We start from the raw sequence: 19,647 nt of genomic DNA on the forward strand, positions 1-19,647 counted from the left end.
CTGGCTGTGGTTGGACGGCCGAGGCGTGTCCCTTCTGGTCTGGCTGAGCTCAGCCCCCGGTGGTTCTTCTCCAGCGGACCTTGCTCTAATTCCCCCAGGGTCCCGTGGGGCCGGCGTCGAGGCCGGAGGACGCCGCCGTGCTGGGGCGGCGGGAGGAGGCGCGGGAGGCGCGCCGGCGGAGGTTCTGCGAGATGGAGCGGTGCAGGTTCTTGGTGGAGGAGCCGGCCGCCCTGGTGGCCACCCAGGGGTGGCGGAGGGACTGCTCGCCGGTCAGGCGAGAGGCAGGGTCCGGGACCAGCAGGCGCTCGATGAAGTCCTTGGCCAGGTTGGACACGGAGGGCCAGGGCTAGATATAGTAGGAGAGACATAGGAGGGTGAGCGACCATGATGTGAGTGGGATTCAACACTCAGTTCTGCAGAGTCTACTCTGCTCGCATAAACAGATGGGCTGAATTTCTTTAGGCGGCTACTACCTGGTAACTGTCTACATTCCACACCGATTCATGTTGTATTCAAAGTCCATCTGTTCATGTGGGCAGAGTAGACAGGATCCTATCAAGACAACGATTCCCATCCTCTGTGACCATATCATCCAGAATTAGAAACAATATGCACATTCAAATGTCACTGAGCATCAGATATGGTCTTGATATTGGCAATGTGGAGCCTCAATATGATAAGACTGGCATTTCCTGCACATGAGGGAGAAAGATCCAGAACTATTCTTGGTTTGTGTTCGTTTCAAAATAGAGGCCCGCACTGACATACATCCATGCGCTCTCTTAGTTCTTTGTTAACTGAAATATCAAATCATATCCAGTGTCACCAACCAAATGCCACTCGGAAATTTGTTTCAAATCAACAATGTGCTGCATCTCGGAATGGCCCTGAGGACTGTATAAAATCAATTAAATATTCAATAGCATATTCAACAATTGTTTTTGTCCTGGAAGATAATACAGCTAAATCCCTAGACACACACTTATTCTATTCAGTGACATTTATGTTCCTTCACTGGATACGATGATTCGATGAAACATGGTTGATACGGACATGAACATAGTTATATTAGGTCTCAGATGGAGTAGCATCCTCAAGATTAAGCTCGATGACTATCAGGTGCAAGGCGAAATCCTCTTGGGTGACAGACACAAAAAAAGACTAACAGCATCAGAGAAAACACACCCTTTTGTTGGGACATGTGAAGATACAGTACTGTACATGATGAGGCTGTATCTACTAATTTAAGGTGGGAGGGGGAGGGTTGAGTCGAATGATTCTCTCTGTTTTGTCCATCTCTCTCTCTCCCTCTCTCTCTTCATATCTATCTTTCCAAGCTTTTGCGTTTGTGTGTAAATAAGAGACATTTCCATTACCATTCATGGCAATTATCATTCATGTACACCAAGCAATGATTAGTGCCACTCGGTGCTGAAAAGAGACGATTGCTTCAATCAGCTCCCTGGCAATCTTTCAAATGCAAAAATATTCCCTGTAATCAAGCGCCTTGCTGTTCAAACGTTTCAAACTGTAACACATCGCTGGCTACAAACGCGGGCCTTTGAAAGAAAGTTTCTCTTGATTCAAGAATGTGCGCGAGCTAAGCCCTCGCTCTTCAGGGAGTTCTCGCCTTCCAGTTTAATCCAGAAACACATTTCTCCTCTTTTTTCTCTCGCTCACTCAGTAATGGCAATTAATCAAGCATGAAATTGACAACTGTATGATTGTTGCCAACGCAAGGCATTCAAAGAAGCAGGTCTCACTCCTAGGGATAGTGAAGTCAATGGCAAGAGAAGCCTCAAAGAAGAGCTGAGCATGGCAGAGCAGAGCAGAGCAACAGCGCAGGTGCCAGATAGTCACCTCACATCTTTCTTTCATTATTATTATTTCACACCTGAAAGCGTCACGTTCAGTTCATCTGCGGTGGGAGAAAATGTGTTTGAGTTCTGGGAACTTAAAGGGCACCGCACATGCTAAATCACTTTTTTTTTAATGTGTTTATCATATACATGTTGGTCCTACCAATGTACAAAAGTTGATATCAAACAACCCAGTCGTTTGTTTATGGTCAGCACACTTTCTCCTGCCCTGGAAGCTCCACCCTTCAACAAGCCATTCGGATTTTAAGAGTTTTCCGCGTTGTTACTGACGTTTTGGTGACGTAGATCTAGGAGCATTATCATAGTCCTGCCCAGCAGGTCCCGCCCTAGCGCCCAAGCTTCCAGGCCACAGGTGTGCTTTTTCCAGCCGAGTCGAGCGCGTCACATCAGGAATTATGCCGCATCGCTGTTCTGTTTTCAGCTGCAAAAACCCACACGTATTGCTACATCTTGTCCCCCGCCCCTCCCCCTCCATCTCATTGGTCAACGGGGCATTCACAGGAATCCATTCAGACAGACGAAATAAGATAGCTCAGGGGCGAAATGTGAGTTTTTTTCTGCATAGGACATTCAAATTCACTTTTCTGTGACCCCAGAAACCGATTTTAGGTAGGTAAAAACAGCATATGCGGTGCCCTTTAATGCTCGTTTGACTTTCTTACTCACTCGGATTTGTTGACTATTCTTTCTCATGACTCTCTCTGTAAGGTACTGTGCACCTACTGCAATACATCCTGTTTAGGACTTCCCGGGGAGCCTAGCGAAGGGCCAGCATTTGTTGTGTTCAGATTCTGAGTATATAGTACAGTAACTTTCAAGGTTTAGATGGTATAAGCTACAGAACCTTCAGATACGAAAGTATTGACGATTTGGCAGATCTTTATATCCTTACGCCTCTCTCTCTCTCTCTCTCTCTCTCTCTACGTTATCTTTGGAACTGGGCCACCTGAAGAAGTTTTATTTGTTTTATTTCCTACATTTTTTCTTTATTAGGTTTGGAGGAAGGGAAGAGAGAGGGAGCCATACATCACTGCCGAGCAGTCAGTTTGGGGAAGGACGGAGAGAGAGAGAGAGAAAGAGAGAGAGAGAGAAAGAGAGAAACGGAGGGAGAGAGAGGGGAGGATATCTGGCGGAGAGAAGAGGTGTTTACGCCGAGTAAACCTACCAGGCCTGGCTGGCTTATTGAGCACCATCTTGTTAGTGTGTGGATGTGCAGCATCAGTGTTCCTCCAACACGAGCTCTACATCCTTACCTGACAAACCCATAATTACAACGAATGAAGGCGACGCCGGGGGCTAAGATGACTTTAATGTGATTGTGTGTGGGTAGCACACTCTTGAATAATGTACGACGGCGTGCAAGCTTTTCAGACACACCGCTAAAGATTGATTCTACCTCTTAGATTCAGAGGAACTTCACTTCCCCGGGGAGATTTTTTTACAAAACAGAAAGCGCATAGTTTATTATCTTACCATCAAAGCCAAGTGAAAGCTGGAGTCCTCTCTGGCTTATCTAACTAGCATATACAGCTTCATAACAATAATATTGATATTCTGCCAGGCAACGAATTGAAATGCCCTGTGTGCTGTGATGTAGATAGAGGAGAGAAAGAGTCCCTGTCTTTGGCTCTTGGATTCATTCACAGTAAGCTCACTAGGTGGCAGACTGGGCTACCCATGACATTGTTGATTGTCTGCTGTGGCTAAATCCAGGATGCATATATGCAAGGACATTACATCATACTGTGTGTTTTGGAAGAATGCAGCAAAATTGCTAAGCTAGATTGTGGCCATTGAATTGTAAAAGTATACTGTATAAACAAACAAATGTAGGGATTTTATTCTTGAGTGTGCACAGCATACAAACACACACACACACACATGCACCCACACGCGCATGAACGCACACTATATCCCCAAAGGCACATCAGACAAGATGAGCTCAGATTAAGCGCGGGAGAGCGTGTGGCGAACAGGTAGAGTGATAATGTGCAAAACGCCCAGAGGCAACCTCCACATCCCCCTATCCCTCCATCATCCTCCTCTCTCCCTCCCTCCCTCCATAGCTCTGTTAACGCGGAAGTGTGAAGCTCCGCTACAGCTCCCCAGGGCAGGGGGGTGTCGCACCTGTGGGGGCACAGGGCAGTGGCGGGTGAGAGGGAAGGAGAGGGGTGATGACGGATGAAGAGAGAGAGAGAGAGAGAGAGAGAGAGAGAGAGAGAGAGAGAGAGGAATGACGCTGAGGCCAGGGGCCTGGGGCTGTTTACACAGACGCACCGGTCTCACTTCCATCTCGCCGCTCGGCCCCCTGGGTGACACCGGCGCTATCGTTCTGCCGTCTCCTCCCCCGCGCTCCTCCCCTGGCTCTCCCCCGTTTGCTCTGTTTTATGAGGCAGCTTAAATGATTGGAGGGTTGAAGTTTCGTTATTGAACCACTGTGGTCGAAACGCGGTGGAAAAGCTTTAAACGACACAGGTCCAGCAATACCCTTGGAACGGCATACTTTGATGTGATGTGATTCAGTATGTGATATGTATGTATTTCTCCTTTAATGTACATGTTGCTAATTCACATCATCTGTGTGTGTGTGTATTTGTGTGTGTGTGTGTGTGTTTGTGTATGTGAGAGTGTTTATGTGTCTATGTATGTGTAAGTGTATTTGTTTGTGTATGAGAGTCTGTGTGTAAGAATCTATGTACTGTATGTATTGTACTGTATTTGTCTATGCACTGTGTGTGTGTGTGTGTGTGTGTTTGTTTGTTTGAGTACGAGTCTGTGTGTGTGTGTGTGTGTGTGTGTGTATGTCTGTGTGTTTGTTTGTTTGTGTGTGTGTGAGAGAGAATATGTGTGTTTTTTGGTATGTGTTTTATTGTATTTCAGTTAACTAAAATGTTTTTTCACACCTAGTTTTTGTTAACTATAATAACCTTGGTTTGTGTGTGTGTGTGTTTGATTCTGTGTGGCAGCCTGTGTATGCGTGTGTGTGGGTGGGTGTTTAGACGCATACAAAGCACAGTAAGCAGAGAGCAACCAACCAACACTCCTGTCAACATGTGACTGATGTCTAATCCATCAACGACAGAACTCTGAGCTGCCACTCTTTTTAGGATGACTTCATTTTCAGTTGAAATACTGGATGGATTTGTGATTCTGTTTAGTCACTGCAACACAAATTAGCCACTTGCTAATATTTGTAGTTGTAGGAGTAGACCACTGACTTAGAATAGGGTAGGGAGATTTTTCTTGATGGTATAACTTGCAAGGAAAACTCCATTTGACCATTTCTGGGTACAAATGAAACAAGCCTGATCTATCCAAAGCGGTTTACAGTTTAGCGTGAACTGTAAATGAGGGAAACCTCAGTACTTTACCAGTATAAATAAAGGTTTGAAATTAATGCCCACAGGTTGTTCTATGCATTTGAGATCTCATCCTTAATATTTGGGCTGGCTGTTACCAGTGGGTGTGTTACCAGACTGATCTGTGGAATGAAAATGTGAGCTCACGTGATCAGGATGGTGACGTCAGGCTGGCCAAGACCATAAGGCCTGGGGAAACGTCTGAGAGGGAGCTGCAGTGATCCTGTATGGCTCAGCTCAAACTGATTTCCACCTGACCAGATATTGGTCGGGCCAATCACAGCCGTTTATCTAATATGGGGCGGGTTTGATACTATGATTGTACAGAGGAGCGAGCTATGTCACACATTTAACTGCTCTGATTGGTTATAGGCAGGGCTGAAAATTAACACCTGTGACAGGTCAAATGCAGGTAAAATGTCCAATTGGCGACTAGATTTCGGAAGGCTATATGAAAAAAAAAATTACTTGGCCGGTTGATTTTTTCATCAACAGTCCCCTTGGCAGGTGACTCACCATGAGCCAAAAAGTTAATTTTCACCGCTGGTTATAGTTATATCCAACTGCGTCCAGAGGCGTTTTGATTTACACCCGTTGATAATGCCCCTCGGAAATCGAAAATGAACTGCGAGTTTCCAGACCCTTGACATTCTTGTGAATCAGGTCTGCGCCCTAATATGAGACACATTAAAACCCACAGCGGAATAAGAGAAACGAGCCCTGTGTGTAAAACTCCAGCAGGAGTGCAGGATAACACACCCCCTTGTTCTCCGGTGGTCTGCGCGGCAGCAAACACTGGGGGATAATGAGACCACGGCATATGGAAGAGAGCCTCTCGTAGGTCGGACTGACATGTCTGCCCATATCCGCCAGAATTGGGACCGTGGAGACTCTTAATTAATCCACTCTTGGGTGTAATCAGCGTGAAGAGACAGGCCCCAAAACTCACCACCGCTAGACAGAACAAGCTGCAGAAATATCCACTATATCTAGGCAAAAGAAGAGGAGGAGGAGGAGGGAGTGGAAGTAAACAGAAGCGTCTATTTGCCCCTCAAGGCCTTTTCAGAGTGCTAAATCAAACGGAAAGAGGAAACACCTAAACAAACACATGCACCCATTGACCTGCGCGCCACACTTAAGCTTACAAAAGATCAATGAGAAGAAATTCATTTCTATCAAGGTGTACTTAATTAAGTATTAATTGGCAGACATTATCGTGCTACAATTAGATCATGTGATAGATGCCTGATAGTGTGTGTGTGTGTGTATGTATTTTTGACATGAGTGACAACACAGTGATTGACAATCTGCACCAGGGCTGGGAAATATTTCAGAGACCACTGCCTGCAAAGCACACATCCAAGTCACGAAACACCCGCATCCAGCCGGCCTGATAGAGTAGCAGTCATGACCTGAATATCAGATCTTCTAAAGTAGTACTTTGGTTCAATACTTGAGAGTGAGGAGCATTTGATTTACTTAACGTGCGTGGAATCTATTGGTTTCAGTATGCACGGTGGAATGCGTCAAGTGCAGCCCAAGTGCCTTATTTGACAGAAAAAGTCAGTCGGCTGTAGACTCACCTCCCCGTGGAAGCTGTATTTTCCTCTCACAACGGCCCTGTAGAGTCTGGGCCGGCTGTCGTCCTCGAAGGGCAGGGAACCGCTCAGCAGGACATAGGCGATGACCCCCAGGGCCCACATATCCAGCGCACGCGTACAGGGTCTCCTCAGCACCACCTCAGGGGCCATGTACTCCGGGGTCCCGCGAACAGTCACCAATGCCCAGTCCGCCGCCTCGCCGCCACCGCCGCCTCCTCCTCCGGCGCCCTCCGTGTCCCCGCCTCCTCCCGGCCCCTCAACTTCCCCCCCACCTCCGTGCCTCGTTGTTTTTCCTCCTCTCCTGGTGCCGTCTCCTCCTCCGCCGCCCTTGGCTCTGTCCTCGCCCGCTCCCCCTCCGGCCCCTCCTGGGTCCCGGCCGCTGCCGCTGGCCAGGCCGAAGTCGGTCACCAGCAGCCTGGATTCGGCCCCGGGGTGGTAGTACAGCAGGTTCTCCGGCTTCAGGTCCCGGTGGACGATGCCCAGGGAGTGGAGGTAGGCCACGCCGTCCAGTGCCATGCGCAGGGCGCGGGCGGCGTGGCGCTCGGTGAAGTGGCCCCTGGCCACCACGCGGTCCAGCAGCTGCCCGCCCGTGGCCAGCTCCAGGACCATGTAGACCCGGCGGGCCGTCTGGAAGACCTCCGCCAGCCGCACCACGTTGGCGTGGCGCACCCTCCGCAGCACCGACAGCTCGGCGGCGCAGGCCTGCCGCCCCTCCGGAGCCGCCACTTCCGCCATCTTGATGGCGAAGGGCTGCCGCGTGGCCCGGTGCTCCGCGCGCACGACACGGCTGAAGCTTCCTCGGCCAATCAGGGCCTTGATGTCATACCTGGCGCAGGAAAACGGAATGATGAGGTGCAGGTGTGGGATAATCAGTGAAACTAGTAATTATTATGAGTGTATTAACTCGTAATAGCATGAGTACTAGGCACAATAAGTTGACAGAATATTTCTTTCGAAACAAAAGGTAGAATAATGTATGCCGACATTTCAGGGAACCTTTTCTCTATGCTAAATAAACAGTTTTAGGTAACTATGTTATCATCACCGCCACACTGCCATCATCATCATCATCATCATCACCACCACCACCACCACCACCACCATCAAGGTAACACAAACATCAACGGGTTCATCATAATGTTCCCAGAGAATAGATCTTTGATAGTGCATGTATTTCATCGTATTATTATTATTATTTTACCTTGCAGTCACTCGAGGATCAAACGTCACCCTATACTTGGCAACTTTGCTCTGCCTCTGCCCATTGTTGGTTGTCAGCTGCTGGAGGTTTACTTTTGGCTTTCTACGTTCACTGTTGTCGGCTCCCCACACGTCTTTCTGCTTCCCGTTACATTTCTGTGTCTTATCAAACTCTTTTCGCTTGTTGTAGTCCACGAACGTCTTTACAAAGCTAACGTAGCTGTTCTTCGAGGTCTCCGAGAACACCTTGCTAGTCCCACAGCCCATTACTAAAACCCAACTAAGAATCACGATGGATAGAAGGCCAGTAGTCTATAGGCGTAGGTTCAGTATAAATCCTCTACGTAGTCTGCATGTCATCGCAGTCTAACTTAGATAGAAACACCCAACCCTTGTGAAGAGGCGTGTACCTAAAGCTTACAGGAGTACCCAGACCAATAAAGCCAGGTGAGATGTTTAGAAGGTGTGAATAGATTTACAACTCTGCAGACAATCGCTCGCTCCTCCTACGCCGGTGGACCCCACGAGCGCAGATAGTCAGGTGTCAAAAGTTCCACGTCAACATAAATTGTTTTGAAGCTTTGTCATTCTTAATTGCGCACGTTGGAAATAATGCCTGCCTGCATTTCAGTGTCTCAACAGAGAAAGCTTTTCAGTTGGATATAACTGTAGACTACTGCTCCGTGATCTACATATAGAGCATATAGACTATTGTAAATCGGCTATTTGAGGTAGCCTATGTCACATTAGATACTGTAATGTAAATCCACATTAGCCTAGTCAGGATCGTGCAGTCTTTACATAAAAAATACCATGTTTTTGGCCTTGCTCTATCTATCTATCTATCTATCTATCTATCTATCTATCTATCTATCTATCTATCTATCTATCTATCTATCTATCTATCTATCTATCTATCTCTCTCTATCTATCTAGATCTAGTTAACCACAAAGTAGCTTAGCCATCAAGCCTCGGGATAGCAAAAATAATTTCCATTCCAGCAGTCTCAGTGTCACAGTAACATGTTTTATACAACGGTATAGATCCGGTCCATTGTCTCTATTTCAGTCAGTTTCCATTCCAGCCGTGGCGATAACCACGATATCCCCACGCTAAAATGGAATGTTCGCACATGTTTTAATATCAATCCACCTCTTATTAGTAGCCGTGGCAGTGTCCAGATCAATGTTCACAAAGATGTGCTGTAGCATTGTCGTTGCCTGGCAACATTCCCTTTTTCAGCTGAAATATCCGCAAATGATTAGCAAATAGTTACATTAAAAATACATTTTAAAGTTCGTATTGTCTTTCTTTTTGAAATATTGACAGATAAATGTGGCAACCGTTGTATAAAAGCATTATGGAACTCGAAGCTGTGGGATGTCACGGATATTGCCACGGCTAGCGGGGTGTAACGGCCTCCGCTGCGCGTCGAGCCTAACCACTCCCGCTAGCTGTGGCGATATCCGTGCCATCCCACTGCTTCTCGTTCCATAATGCTTTATTAGTGCCCTACTGCTTGTTCGACATATCTATTTAAGAACAACTCAGTCACCAAATCACCAACCAGAGAGAGGACTCTGTAGCATTGTGACAGTGGGTTCTGTACGCTGGTAATGTTACTGTCATTTTCTTTCTCTCCGTCTCTCTCTTTTCTCTCATCTCTCTCTTTTTCTCCCACTCACTCAAATACACACACACACACACACACACACACAGGCACGCACACACACACACAAACACACACACACACACACCCCCCCACTGTAGCCAACAGAGTATACGCATCACATCACAGGGCTGAGATGGTAAATCGTCCTTCAGAAGCTCTCCTCCGGGGAATCAGCAGCTCAGTGTTATCGAACCACTATCTGATTACTAAAAGGCTGTCCCGGTTTATAAATGAACCACAACATGTGTGTGGTATTGGTAGTGCCAGGGTCTTGGGAGTAAAAGCCATTACTTTTACTCCCAATGATGTGAATCAGATTAGGCTAGAACTGTGGTCTAGAGCACATCTACCCTTCACCAGTTCAGTTCATTACTGCGCTCATGGTTGGAGGATGTGTTACCCGAATGGAGATGTGTTGGAGAGGTGATTCTCTGCTCTTTGCCAAGGTGTGGTGGTCGGAACGAAAGCAACACCTCATAGGAGGCCTCGAAGTGGTGTTGATTTTGAAAATTAAATGGATTACAGAAAGGCTCAGTCTACTTTTAGATCTGAACTCTTTAAAGAAAAGAAGATCCTCAGGACAAGAGCAGGATTACTTTGTCTGATGATACAGTTCTCTAGCAAATCCCATTAAAACGACAATACAGTCAAACTGGAATATTATTAAAAGTAACCATATTCTTAGGGAAGTGCTTCCTGCCCCTCCTAAGATCAATTTCAAGAGGGCCCCTACATTATGAGATCGTTTAGTACCAAGCCATCTCCCTGTTAAAGGCCCTACGAGAAGTGTTTTCCGCCCAAAAAGACCACATTTCCCATGAGCCTCCCCGTGCACTGTCGTAAACCTTAGCTACCTGAGCCGGGTGTTTTGAAGATGGAACGATGGCCACCGACGAGGTAATTACATAGGTCTTACTAGTATTGTTACTTTTGACAATATATAATGGTCATATTTGCTCGCGCTGTCTCTTGTCGGCGGCGTAGGCTACTGCAATAAATCGTTTCGTCATTCCAAGGAAGTTCTGGACGACCCGACCACAAAATAATAATCTAAAAATAAACTACATAGAAGAAACAACATTTGTCGAAAATGGACACATAAACAAGTGTGGTTAATGTAGATTCACCCACATTAAAATGAGACTGTTTCGTAACCAAAAATAAACTCCTCGGGGTACCTTTAATGACCAAAAATGTGGCTTCATCGACCAATGAAGGGTACTTATAAATGTGGCTTTTACAGCCATTGTGATAATATAAAGGTCCCTTGTTCTCTGTAAAGCGCATTGTGTTGCCTCTGGGTATGAAATGCGCTATACAAATAAAGCTTTGATTGATTGATTGATTGAAAGGTGTGTACGAAATAGTGATTTTAATATGTGTAAGGTGTATGACATCAAAACCTTTATCAACGGTAACACTTCATTGTGTACCATTTGTATTGTACTTATGGCTGCTTTTACAAAGAGACAGCTGAAAGAGTCTCTGAGCATAAGTATGCCATCAGAAAACCTCATTTGGATTACCCTATGGCTAAGTACTTTTATAATGTACATAACAGTAACCCAGACAGACCCAGTAACCTTTTATTTCTGAAATAGATTTGCTTGGACAGTGATTGAGGTCATTTACACCCAAAAGCGCGCCATTCCCGAAGCCGCGACAGGCTATTCTCTCAACCAAGTTATTCACACAAAAACAAATCATGCGCATGGAGGGGGGCGCGGTTGTCTGCACATTCAACTGCTTGGCACGTTGGATACGTTGGATAGCTTATAATCGGTCATATTGGCCCGTTAATACTACTTTAAATATTTATTAATGTGAATGAATGCCTCTAATAGTTTATAGCTTTAACACCCACAATATCACCATGGTTCGCAATGAAAAACTTATTTTTTGGTGCCGGTTCAGAACCAACTTTTGGGTTCCCAAATTCGTTTCTTTTTGGTCAAAATGCTCGGAACCGTTCAAAATTAGGTTCGCGAACCGGCACGGAACCAGTTCCCTCTTGGTGGAAAAGGGATATGAGAGCCTGTAATACTGGATGCATGATTGGTGACCTGTTAGAGAACCATCTTATGTATGCAGATGACCTTGTAATATTCAGTCCAAGCAGTGCTGGCCTACAGCAGCTCCTTGCTATCTGTAGTATGTATGGTGTGGAGCATGACATTGTATACAATGCTAGTAAGAGTGCTGTATTAATATGTAGAACCAACGAGAACAAATATCAGAAATTCCCTGACTTTCAAGTTGTCCGACAATAATCTTGAGGTCTGTAACAAGGTTAAATATCATGGTCATTTTATTACTGATAAGTTGACAGATGGTGTAGACATATACAGGCAATGCCGCAGGACATAAGCCCAAGCCAACACTCTTGCATGAAGGTTTGGCATGTGCTCAGTTGGAGGGAAGATGTCTCTATTCAGAGCATTTTGTACTCCACTCTATACTGCCCTCCTGTGCTCATGCTATAAAAAGGATAGTATTCAGAGGCTTCAAGTAGTTTAGTGATGCAATGAGACTATTCCTTAAAAGACCCAGGTGGTGTAATGTGAGTGAAATGTTTGTCACCACTGGAGTCTGCACCTTTCATGCGCTCTTAAGGAGTTTGATGGTTAAATGTATGCAACGTCTGGATGCGTCAGATAACGGCATTATAGTGGCTCTGTCTAACTATATGATGAGCTGTTCCTGATACACATCCAGGCTTAGGGAGCACTGGCTGAAGAGCATGCATGTATTAGTGTAATTAATTGTCTTGTGTCTTCCTTATGTACCTTTATGGACCTGAGTCTGCCAATAAAGCTTTCATTCATTCATTCATGAGACCCTGTGCATGTATTATTTTATTTTAGAATTTCAGTGTACTGGCTTGTACACTGTACTGCTAGTATACCGCTAGTATAGGGCAGTTTTTATCATGACCAGAGGGGCCGCCAAAGTGCCGAGTTATCTCATGCAGCTTTAAGTTATAGTTTTATTCTGGAAATGTTTGCCTAGAGGGTGTAGTGTTGTTGAACAATCCAAGATAGAAATCTAACTGGCTATAGAGGTTTTCAGAAGCAGAAAACCAGGAGTGTTTTTTGTTCAAAATATAGAGTCTATAATAGTCTAGACTAGACTGATAAAAGGTTAATGGCATTTCATACAAGTACAAAGAGTTTCAGTGATGTGCTGCCTCACAAAACTACTTGGTGCATTTTTGAATGTGATCGTTGCTCCCCTTGCACACACAAACACAAACACACACATACATGCACACACACAGTCCTCCTAAACACAGCTTCCTGTGCACACCAGATAAGAGGTATTTTTCGTGGAGAGCATGAATGCCTGCGGGCTGATATAATAACAACTGTCCTGATCAATCTCAGTGATAGATTTTCCTATCCACAGTGAGTCAAGCCTTCATAAGCCGACCGTCCATATTCAGTATTATCTAACGGATTAATTAAAGCCACCCTTAATTACTCAATGGTACAGTGGCCTCTAATTGTTGTTTCTGTCCAAAAGAACAAAGCGGGTGGTGAAAGAAAAACAGCAAGAGGCATGTTTGCTCATTACAAGTCCTTGAGAGGAGGAGAGAGATCAATGCTTGGGATAGCACTTGTTTTTCACATCCAGGCCTCTTGATGACGCACCTTTTAATACAATCCCAGGGAATGGCAGCTGCGCAGCAATAAAGGAGGGATCTGAGCACAATGGAAGAGAAACAAAACTAATTACAATGACAAGTGAGGCGGGCGCCAGGTTTGTCAGCGTTGGAGCAGGAGGAGGAGGACCCTCTGTCTCCCAAAGGCAGGATCCTCACAGACTGCTGACGGATATTCCAATTTTCTCCTGCGTGGCAGAGCAGCATCGGCCAAGAAAGGACGGCAGACAAATTGTCTTCGACGTCTTGATCGAACAAATCATGAACATTGGCAAAATTGGATTCAGGTGACAGATTCGGTCACCTGCTGTGGTTAAGGTCTGAGGCTGGGTTATATAGACTCGTGTAATTAATGAACATAATTCTTAATTACTTTTCATGAGTCAGGGTTAGAAAGGGGAAGGCTAGCATCTGCTAATTGAGTCTTATTTTGAATCGTAACCTTTAACTAACATGTAGGAACAGCAAAGAAAGGCCATTGCTTTTTTCCTGGCAAGCTAGTTAGACATATTGGAAGGGTGTCAAGGCAGAGGAGTGTGAATCTTCTAGCATACCTGTAGCCTACTAAGGGACGCACCATCTGACATTTGAAAGGCTCATCCACACTGAGGCCTGAAAAAGTTTTCTTTCGTATAGGTGAATAACTGGAGGTACTTTATCTGCTTCTCAAACTCTAATTTGACTCTCATATACACCTTATATATTCCTCAGCCTGACCTTTGAAAATATGCTCCAAATATAAAGGTCAAAAACCAAGGAAAGGATGATCATGAGCACAGGCCCTGGACACAAATTCGCCATGGGCTTTACATGCATAAATAGCTTACACACAGTGGAAGAACAAGTTAGCCCATTAGACCTAGTTTGCTTTCGTAGCATCGGACACAATAACATGCCCGCATGCTAACTGCGGGGCTTACGAGCCTTAATTGCTAAATTTTTCTCACGGGTTATATAGAGCTTATTAGAATAAATTAACTAAATAATATTAAGAGCATTTAGATTGATCTAATCAATCGTATTTAATGTTGTTTGATTGGTTAAACGGACAAGGGAATCAAATAACACCTCGTGCCAGCCTAGCCTAGCGTCGCCAGCCTGATTTTGCGAGCTCACATTCAATTTCACTCAGCAGATCAGTCTGGATATCCAGCCGTTCTAACGGAATCCGCTCGAACAGAAATTTGTTGGTGCCAATCACAACCGTTTATCTAATATGGGCCGGGTTTAATAAGATGACGGAACAGAGGAGCGCCGTAGAGGCATTTTCGCTGATTGGTTGTAGGTCTATCCAATTGTGTCCAGAGGCTTTATGATCTAGGCCCATTGGTAACGCCCCTTGGGAATCGGAAAGCAACTGTGAGTTTCCAGACCCTTCGCATTTTTGCGAATTGGGACTGGCAAAGCCAGACTAGTGCCAGCCTGCACATACAGCACAAATCATAGACCAAAGCACGCACCCAAGAGTTGAGCACCACTCATGTATCAATGGCAATGTTTAGAAAAATTCACCGTTCACCGGCGGCCAGTTCATCAAGCAGGCCCACTCACCACTATTGGTAGGGCAATCTGCGAGCCTTGCACTGCGCAAAGTCATCCACATTGCGCCCAATGTCTAACTTCTTCGCCCAGTCATTTACGATTGATAATATGGCCAATTCAGTTTTTAATTAGTTTCAGTTTGGAGGATGAGCGCTCGGCAGTCACAACGCGATGGGGAGAGTGAGAAATAACAGAACGGCAAACCCCACTGAATGATGGTGGCGAACAAAATGTGTGTAATTCTGGCAGTTTGGGTTTTCCTTGTTCCAGATCTTTGTTTTCATTCCATTTTTTGAGCTCAACTTGTTTTTATATCCGCTCATGTTGCTCATGTTGTTGTTTGAACTTCTACTAGTTAACAATGCACGCCAAGTGATTGATGATATTATAGCCTAGTAAGCCTACAGATTTTTTGGCTGAACTTTAATGAGCAACCTGTACAGGTATTACCCGACATACATTGTAGGTGATTAATTCACTCCTACTGAATACAATGTCAAGGGCCCAGGACCGCAGAACTGGCTAATTTACAAAACATTCAAACCATTTCACAGTCATATAGGCTACTATTAGTATTATTATTATAATTGTTATTATTTCTATATTTAATATATGCATTTATTATTATTGTTATTATTTATACTCCGCCCCTTTTGCCCATCCGGTAATCTGTGTATGTCAAAAACACTTCAGCCACACTCCCCATATAAATATCTGGATGAACTACAGTGCTAAATCTGTGCTCAACACCCTAATCCTAACCCAAGCAACGTTTATATTGGATGCTTGTTCAGTGCCAACACACTATAATTAAAATACATTTAAGGAGCAGTGAAATGTCTTGGAGTAATGATATTAATTTAATTATTTAAAACAAAGTACTATGTGTTTATGGTCCATCCTCATACAGCAGGAGAACTAGTATGCTCAGAATATTCAATTACAATAAGAGACAGTTCCTTTAGGCCTACTGATTGGACGGATGGAAATCTAATGTATGTATGAAGTCCATTACACTAAGGGGGAGGGGTATTAGAATTGTAGATTTTTGCTTGAAAATGAAAAAAAGATAATTTGAAAATGGTCCATTGACTGACATCCATTATCATGCACCTGGCCTCATTTCCGAACGACACAATGTACCAGGAGCAATAATGTCACCAGAGCAGCAAAGGGAACAGATTTTTTAATTACTGAACTGGTGCCAGTGGAGCCAGGTGTGACAATAGCACATTAACACCTCTGACTTATTTGTATTGATTCTACAGAAACAGGTTGGATCTGGAGATATATTGGGACGTCTGTTCATTACATACTCTAACCAGACAAGACAGTAGCTTAAATCGATCAATAAAAGTGGGTTTTGATGTGAGAAGTGGATTTGTATGTAATATAAGTGCAACATGAGCCACATGAATCATACTACCAGAATCAGGTTTGACCCCATACACACACACACACACACACACACACACAAACACGTCACGTGTGTAAGCATTTCCTCACATTTCACCTTTGCCCACGTCACCCTTACCCCAGCGTACATCACAAAAACAAATATCTAGCTACACATGCCACACTGCCTGCCAAAAGCAGGGTCATCACCAGAGGGGAGTTCCACCATAGGAAACATACGTCGCCTAAGAAATATATCATAAATAAACATATATGATTTGTGCAGACCTTTTCCATATGGGCTACCTCCTGCGTATTATTTCAGACCCACAACAGTCTGTTAGGTTTGTTGGCTCAGGAATCAATTGCCGACTCGGGAGACAGGAGATATTATAAAGCCCCAGCGGGCAATTTAATAACAAAAAGGTCATACAAAAAATGTGAAACAAAACAAGAAGAAAATAGTGCTGGATGGGCGGCCTGCGATATATCGGACGCCCAACGGAACGCGTGACCTGACGGTTGTGGATGACGAAACGGTGACATGGCTCCTGGAGGTGTGCCCGGATATATAGCCTGGGTGACCCCCTCAACCAGGCTCGGGGTGGTAAAAGGATAGCCCCTCGGCCCCGAGCCTGGGAGGAGAGGACAACTACACCAAACACATACGAAGAAGAAGGGGGGCTGCAGCAGGCAGGCGTTGTTATACCGTGTCACCACAAGGAAGGTAAGATCTGACGACGACTGGAGTGCAGACCAGGTTCTTGTACGAGGTGGGGCAGCTGTGGCTCAGTGGTAGAGCGGGTCGTCCAATGATCGTAGGGTTGGCGGTTTGAATCCCACCTCCTCCTGTCCATATGTTGAAGTGTCCTTGGGAAAGACACTGAACCCTAAATTGCTCCCAATGAGCATGGCAGCTGCCGCCATACAGTAGGTGTGTGAATGTGTGTGTGAATGGGTGAATGAGAGGCCATTGTAAAGCGCTTTGAATAAAAGGATAAAAGCGCTATATAAGTGCAGTCCATTTACCATAGGTGGGGACCAGGGGCGGTGATGAGGGATAGGGAACAGGTGCCGTGAGCGAGCACCTCTCTGGCCCTGGTGGTGGATTGTGGGAACTCGAGTGAGCCTTAAAGACGCAATGAAATCAAAATTATTATTTTTTTTTCGATTTTGGATCACATCCTTGGTCATAGTGTACCTATTTAACAATATATGCCAAATATTTTTCAAAATTCCCGTTTCATTGTAGTCTTATATCAAATCCCATTACTTTTTTCTTCCTATTAAACAAAATCTCCTGAGTGCTTACATCAGCAATGTAAGAGCAGGGTCAACCAATAATCTCGCAACATCCACTCATCAATCAACGCTATCCATATATCGAATCTGTCTAAAGTTGTTATAACCCGCCCACTTGTCAATGTTCCAATCAAATTCCTCTAAACGTTATGTCCCGCCCCTTTAGCTTGTTTGAGTCAGAAATAAGACAGAAATAATAAAAATATGTTGAACTACGGAAGTTAGATGATCTCAAAAGTCAGTTTGAGCAGGACTTCAAGACCGTAGAGTGGGACCAGGGTGTTGCACAGGAACGTGTGCAGGGCAGAGGAGGCAGGAGGAGGGGGATATGGAGGTGAGGACAGGGGAGCCATGTCAACAGTGTCAATACGGGGCCTGTAGGATCCAGGTTGAAAACAATGATAGGTTGATACTCCGGAGGCGTTGGGAATTATCTGTGTCTAGGCTAGTGTTGGGATATCGCATATCGCCCTTCGGTCGGCAGCCTTGCAGCTACTGCTCCAGTGTGCATCACACTTTGGTCAGCAGGCAATTGCAGCTACTTTTCTGTGAGCGGCTTAGAGAACTGGACCCTTTGTAATAGAACGTCTGACTGTCAATTACACAAGCACTTCATTGACGATTGATTTGATTGATTGTACAATCAGTTGGTGGACGATTTGAAGCCTCATGGATTAATTGAGCCATTAGCGGTTTGTCTTCGTCCTTCCAGTCTTTGGCGTTGACGGTCATAACACATGACAGGTGAATGACAGACAGACGAATGGAGCAACTAGCCTCAAAATCTCTCTGTTGTGGTGGTGAATGTACACTCAAGCATGCACACACACACACACACACACACACACACACACACACACACACACACACACACACACACACACACATACACACACACACACAGCATACATTCCCACCATCGCTCAGTACCAACAGAGACCATAACCTTTCCATAGCCATGGCACAATTCATTTGATCTGCGATTTCATGTGTCAGAGAACGAATGGTAACCTTTAACAATGACAGGGCCACAGGGGGGAATCCTGACATAGATAAAAGATCATCTCCAGTCATGGCCTGGGGTCAAAGTGGATAAAATATCTTCTGCAGTTATGGTCTGGGGTTAAAGAGGCAGAGAAACAGACAAATAACTAATTCCTGTAAAGGGGATAGTTTTGGAGTTTCTCCATCTCCATGGGCTACAACCATCTGGTCAGTGTTACAGGGGTGAGCATTGAAGTATAAAAAGAATAACTGGAACATAAAGTAGGCAGTCATTGAGACAAGAGGGTTGGATTCAAATTATTTATCAAGTATCTTTTTTTCATGGGCAGAAACTGCAGTCGATAATTATTTTTGATGGGTAATATACTGATTAGTATAACTGAAGCCCATTAACAGTTATTTTATCCAAACAGTAAGCGCATTATGCTAGTGTATAATGATCCAGTGGGGAATTGAACCTAAAACCTTTGTTCTAGCTCTACAAACTCAGCCCCACAGGCCTGCAGGATGCAAAAGTAATGAAAAGTAATAAACAAGTTTATATTAATTTCAGGCTTCCCAAAATGTACCGAAGGATGAAAAGTATTTCCAATTTAAATATATTAGCCTATTAGATGAGGTGGGTAGTGCTTTTAGTGCGTCCAAATCCAACAGAGACCACTGAAGTCCAGAGCCAGCAGTACCAAACAGTATGTTCACAGCCTGCATAGTGACGTGGACACTTTCAAGTTTGTTTTGCACAATGGGACCCACAGTGTCCATTTTAGTCCAGCTGAGCATGGTTCTGCTAGCTATGCAGGTCACGTTCCCTCAAAATATCCCCAGAAAAACACACACGGGAAAATAAAGGTTTTACTTAGGGATTATTGATTTGCTCTAACCCTGACACCAAAAACAGCACTGCAATATAAAGTTAAAAAAAACATCAAGACATGGAAGCTTTATTGTGTATTGCCTAAAGCTAGGTGTGCCCTAAAGGCCACTGAAACCAGAGTTGTAATACTTTGAGCAAATGCTATGTGTATTTAA

At 44.7% G+C, this 19,647-nt stretch overlaps 1 protein-coding gene across 1 annotated transcript; it reads right to left on the reverse strand.

The window, feature by feature from the left end:
- Window positions 1-85: 85 nt before the first annotated feature.
- LOC311322103 (serine/threonine-protein kinase H1-like) lies at window positions 86-8,310 on the reverse strand (the record flags this gene model as incomplete). The annotated part of the gene is made up of 3 exons (XM_084454122.1): window positions 8,042-8,310; window positions 6,823-7,666; window positions 86-346 (listed from the first exon to the last, which is right to left on the reverse strand). The coding sequence occupies exons 1-3, from the start codon at window positions 8,305-8,307 to the stop codon at window positions 86-88; spliced, it is 1,371 nt and encodes a 456-aa protein (XP_084310248.1). The 5' UTR covers window positions 8,308-8,310.
- Window positions 8,311-19,647: the final 11,337 nt, after the last annotated feature.

The sequence above is a fragment of the Borostomias antarcticus genome (assembly GCF_949987555.1).
Source record: "Borostomias antarcticus genome assembly, chromosome: 2".
NCBI classification, from domain to species: domain Eukaryota; kingdom Metazoa; phylum Chordata; class Actinopteri; order Stomiiformes; family Stomiidae; genus Borostomias; species Borostomias antarcticus.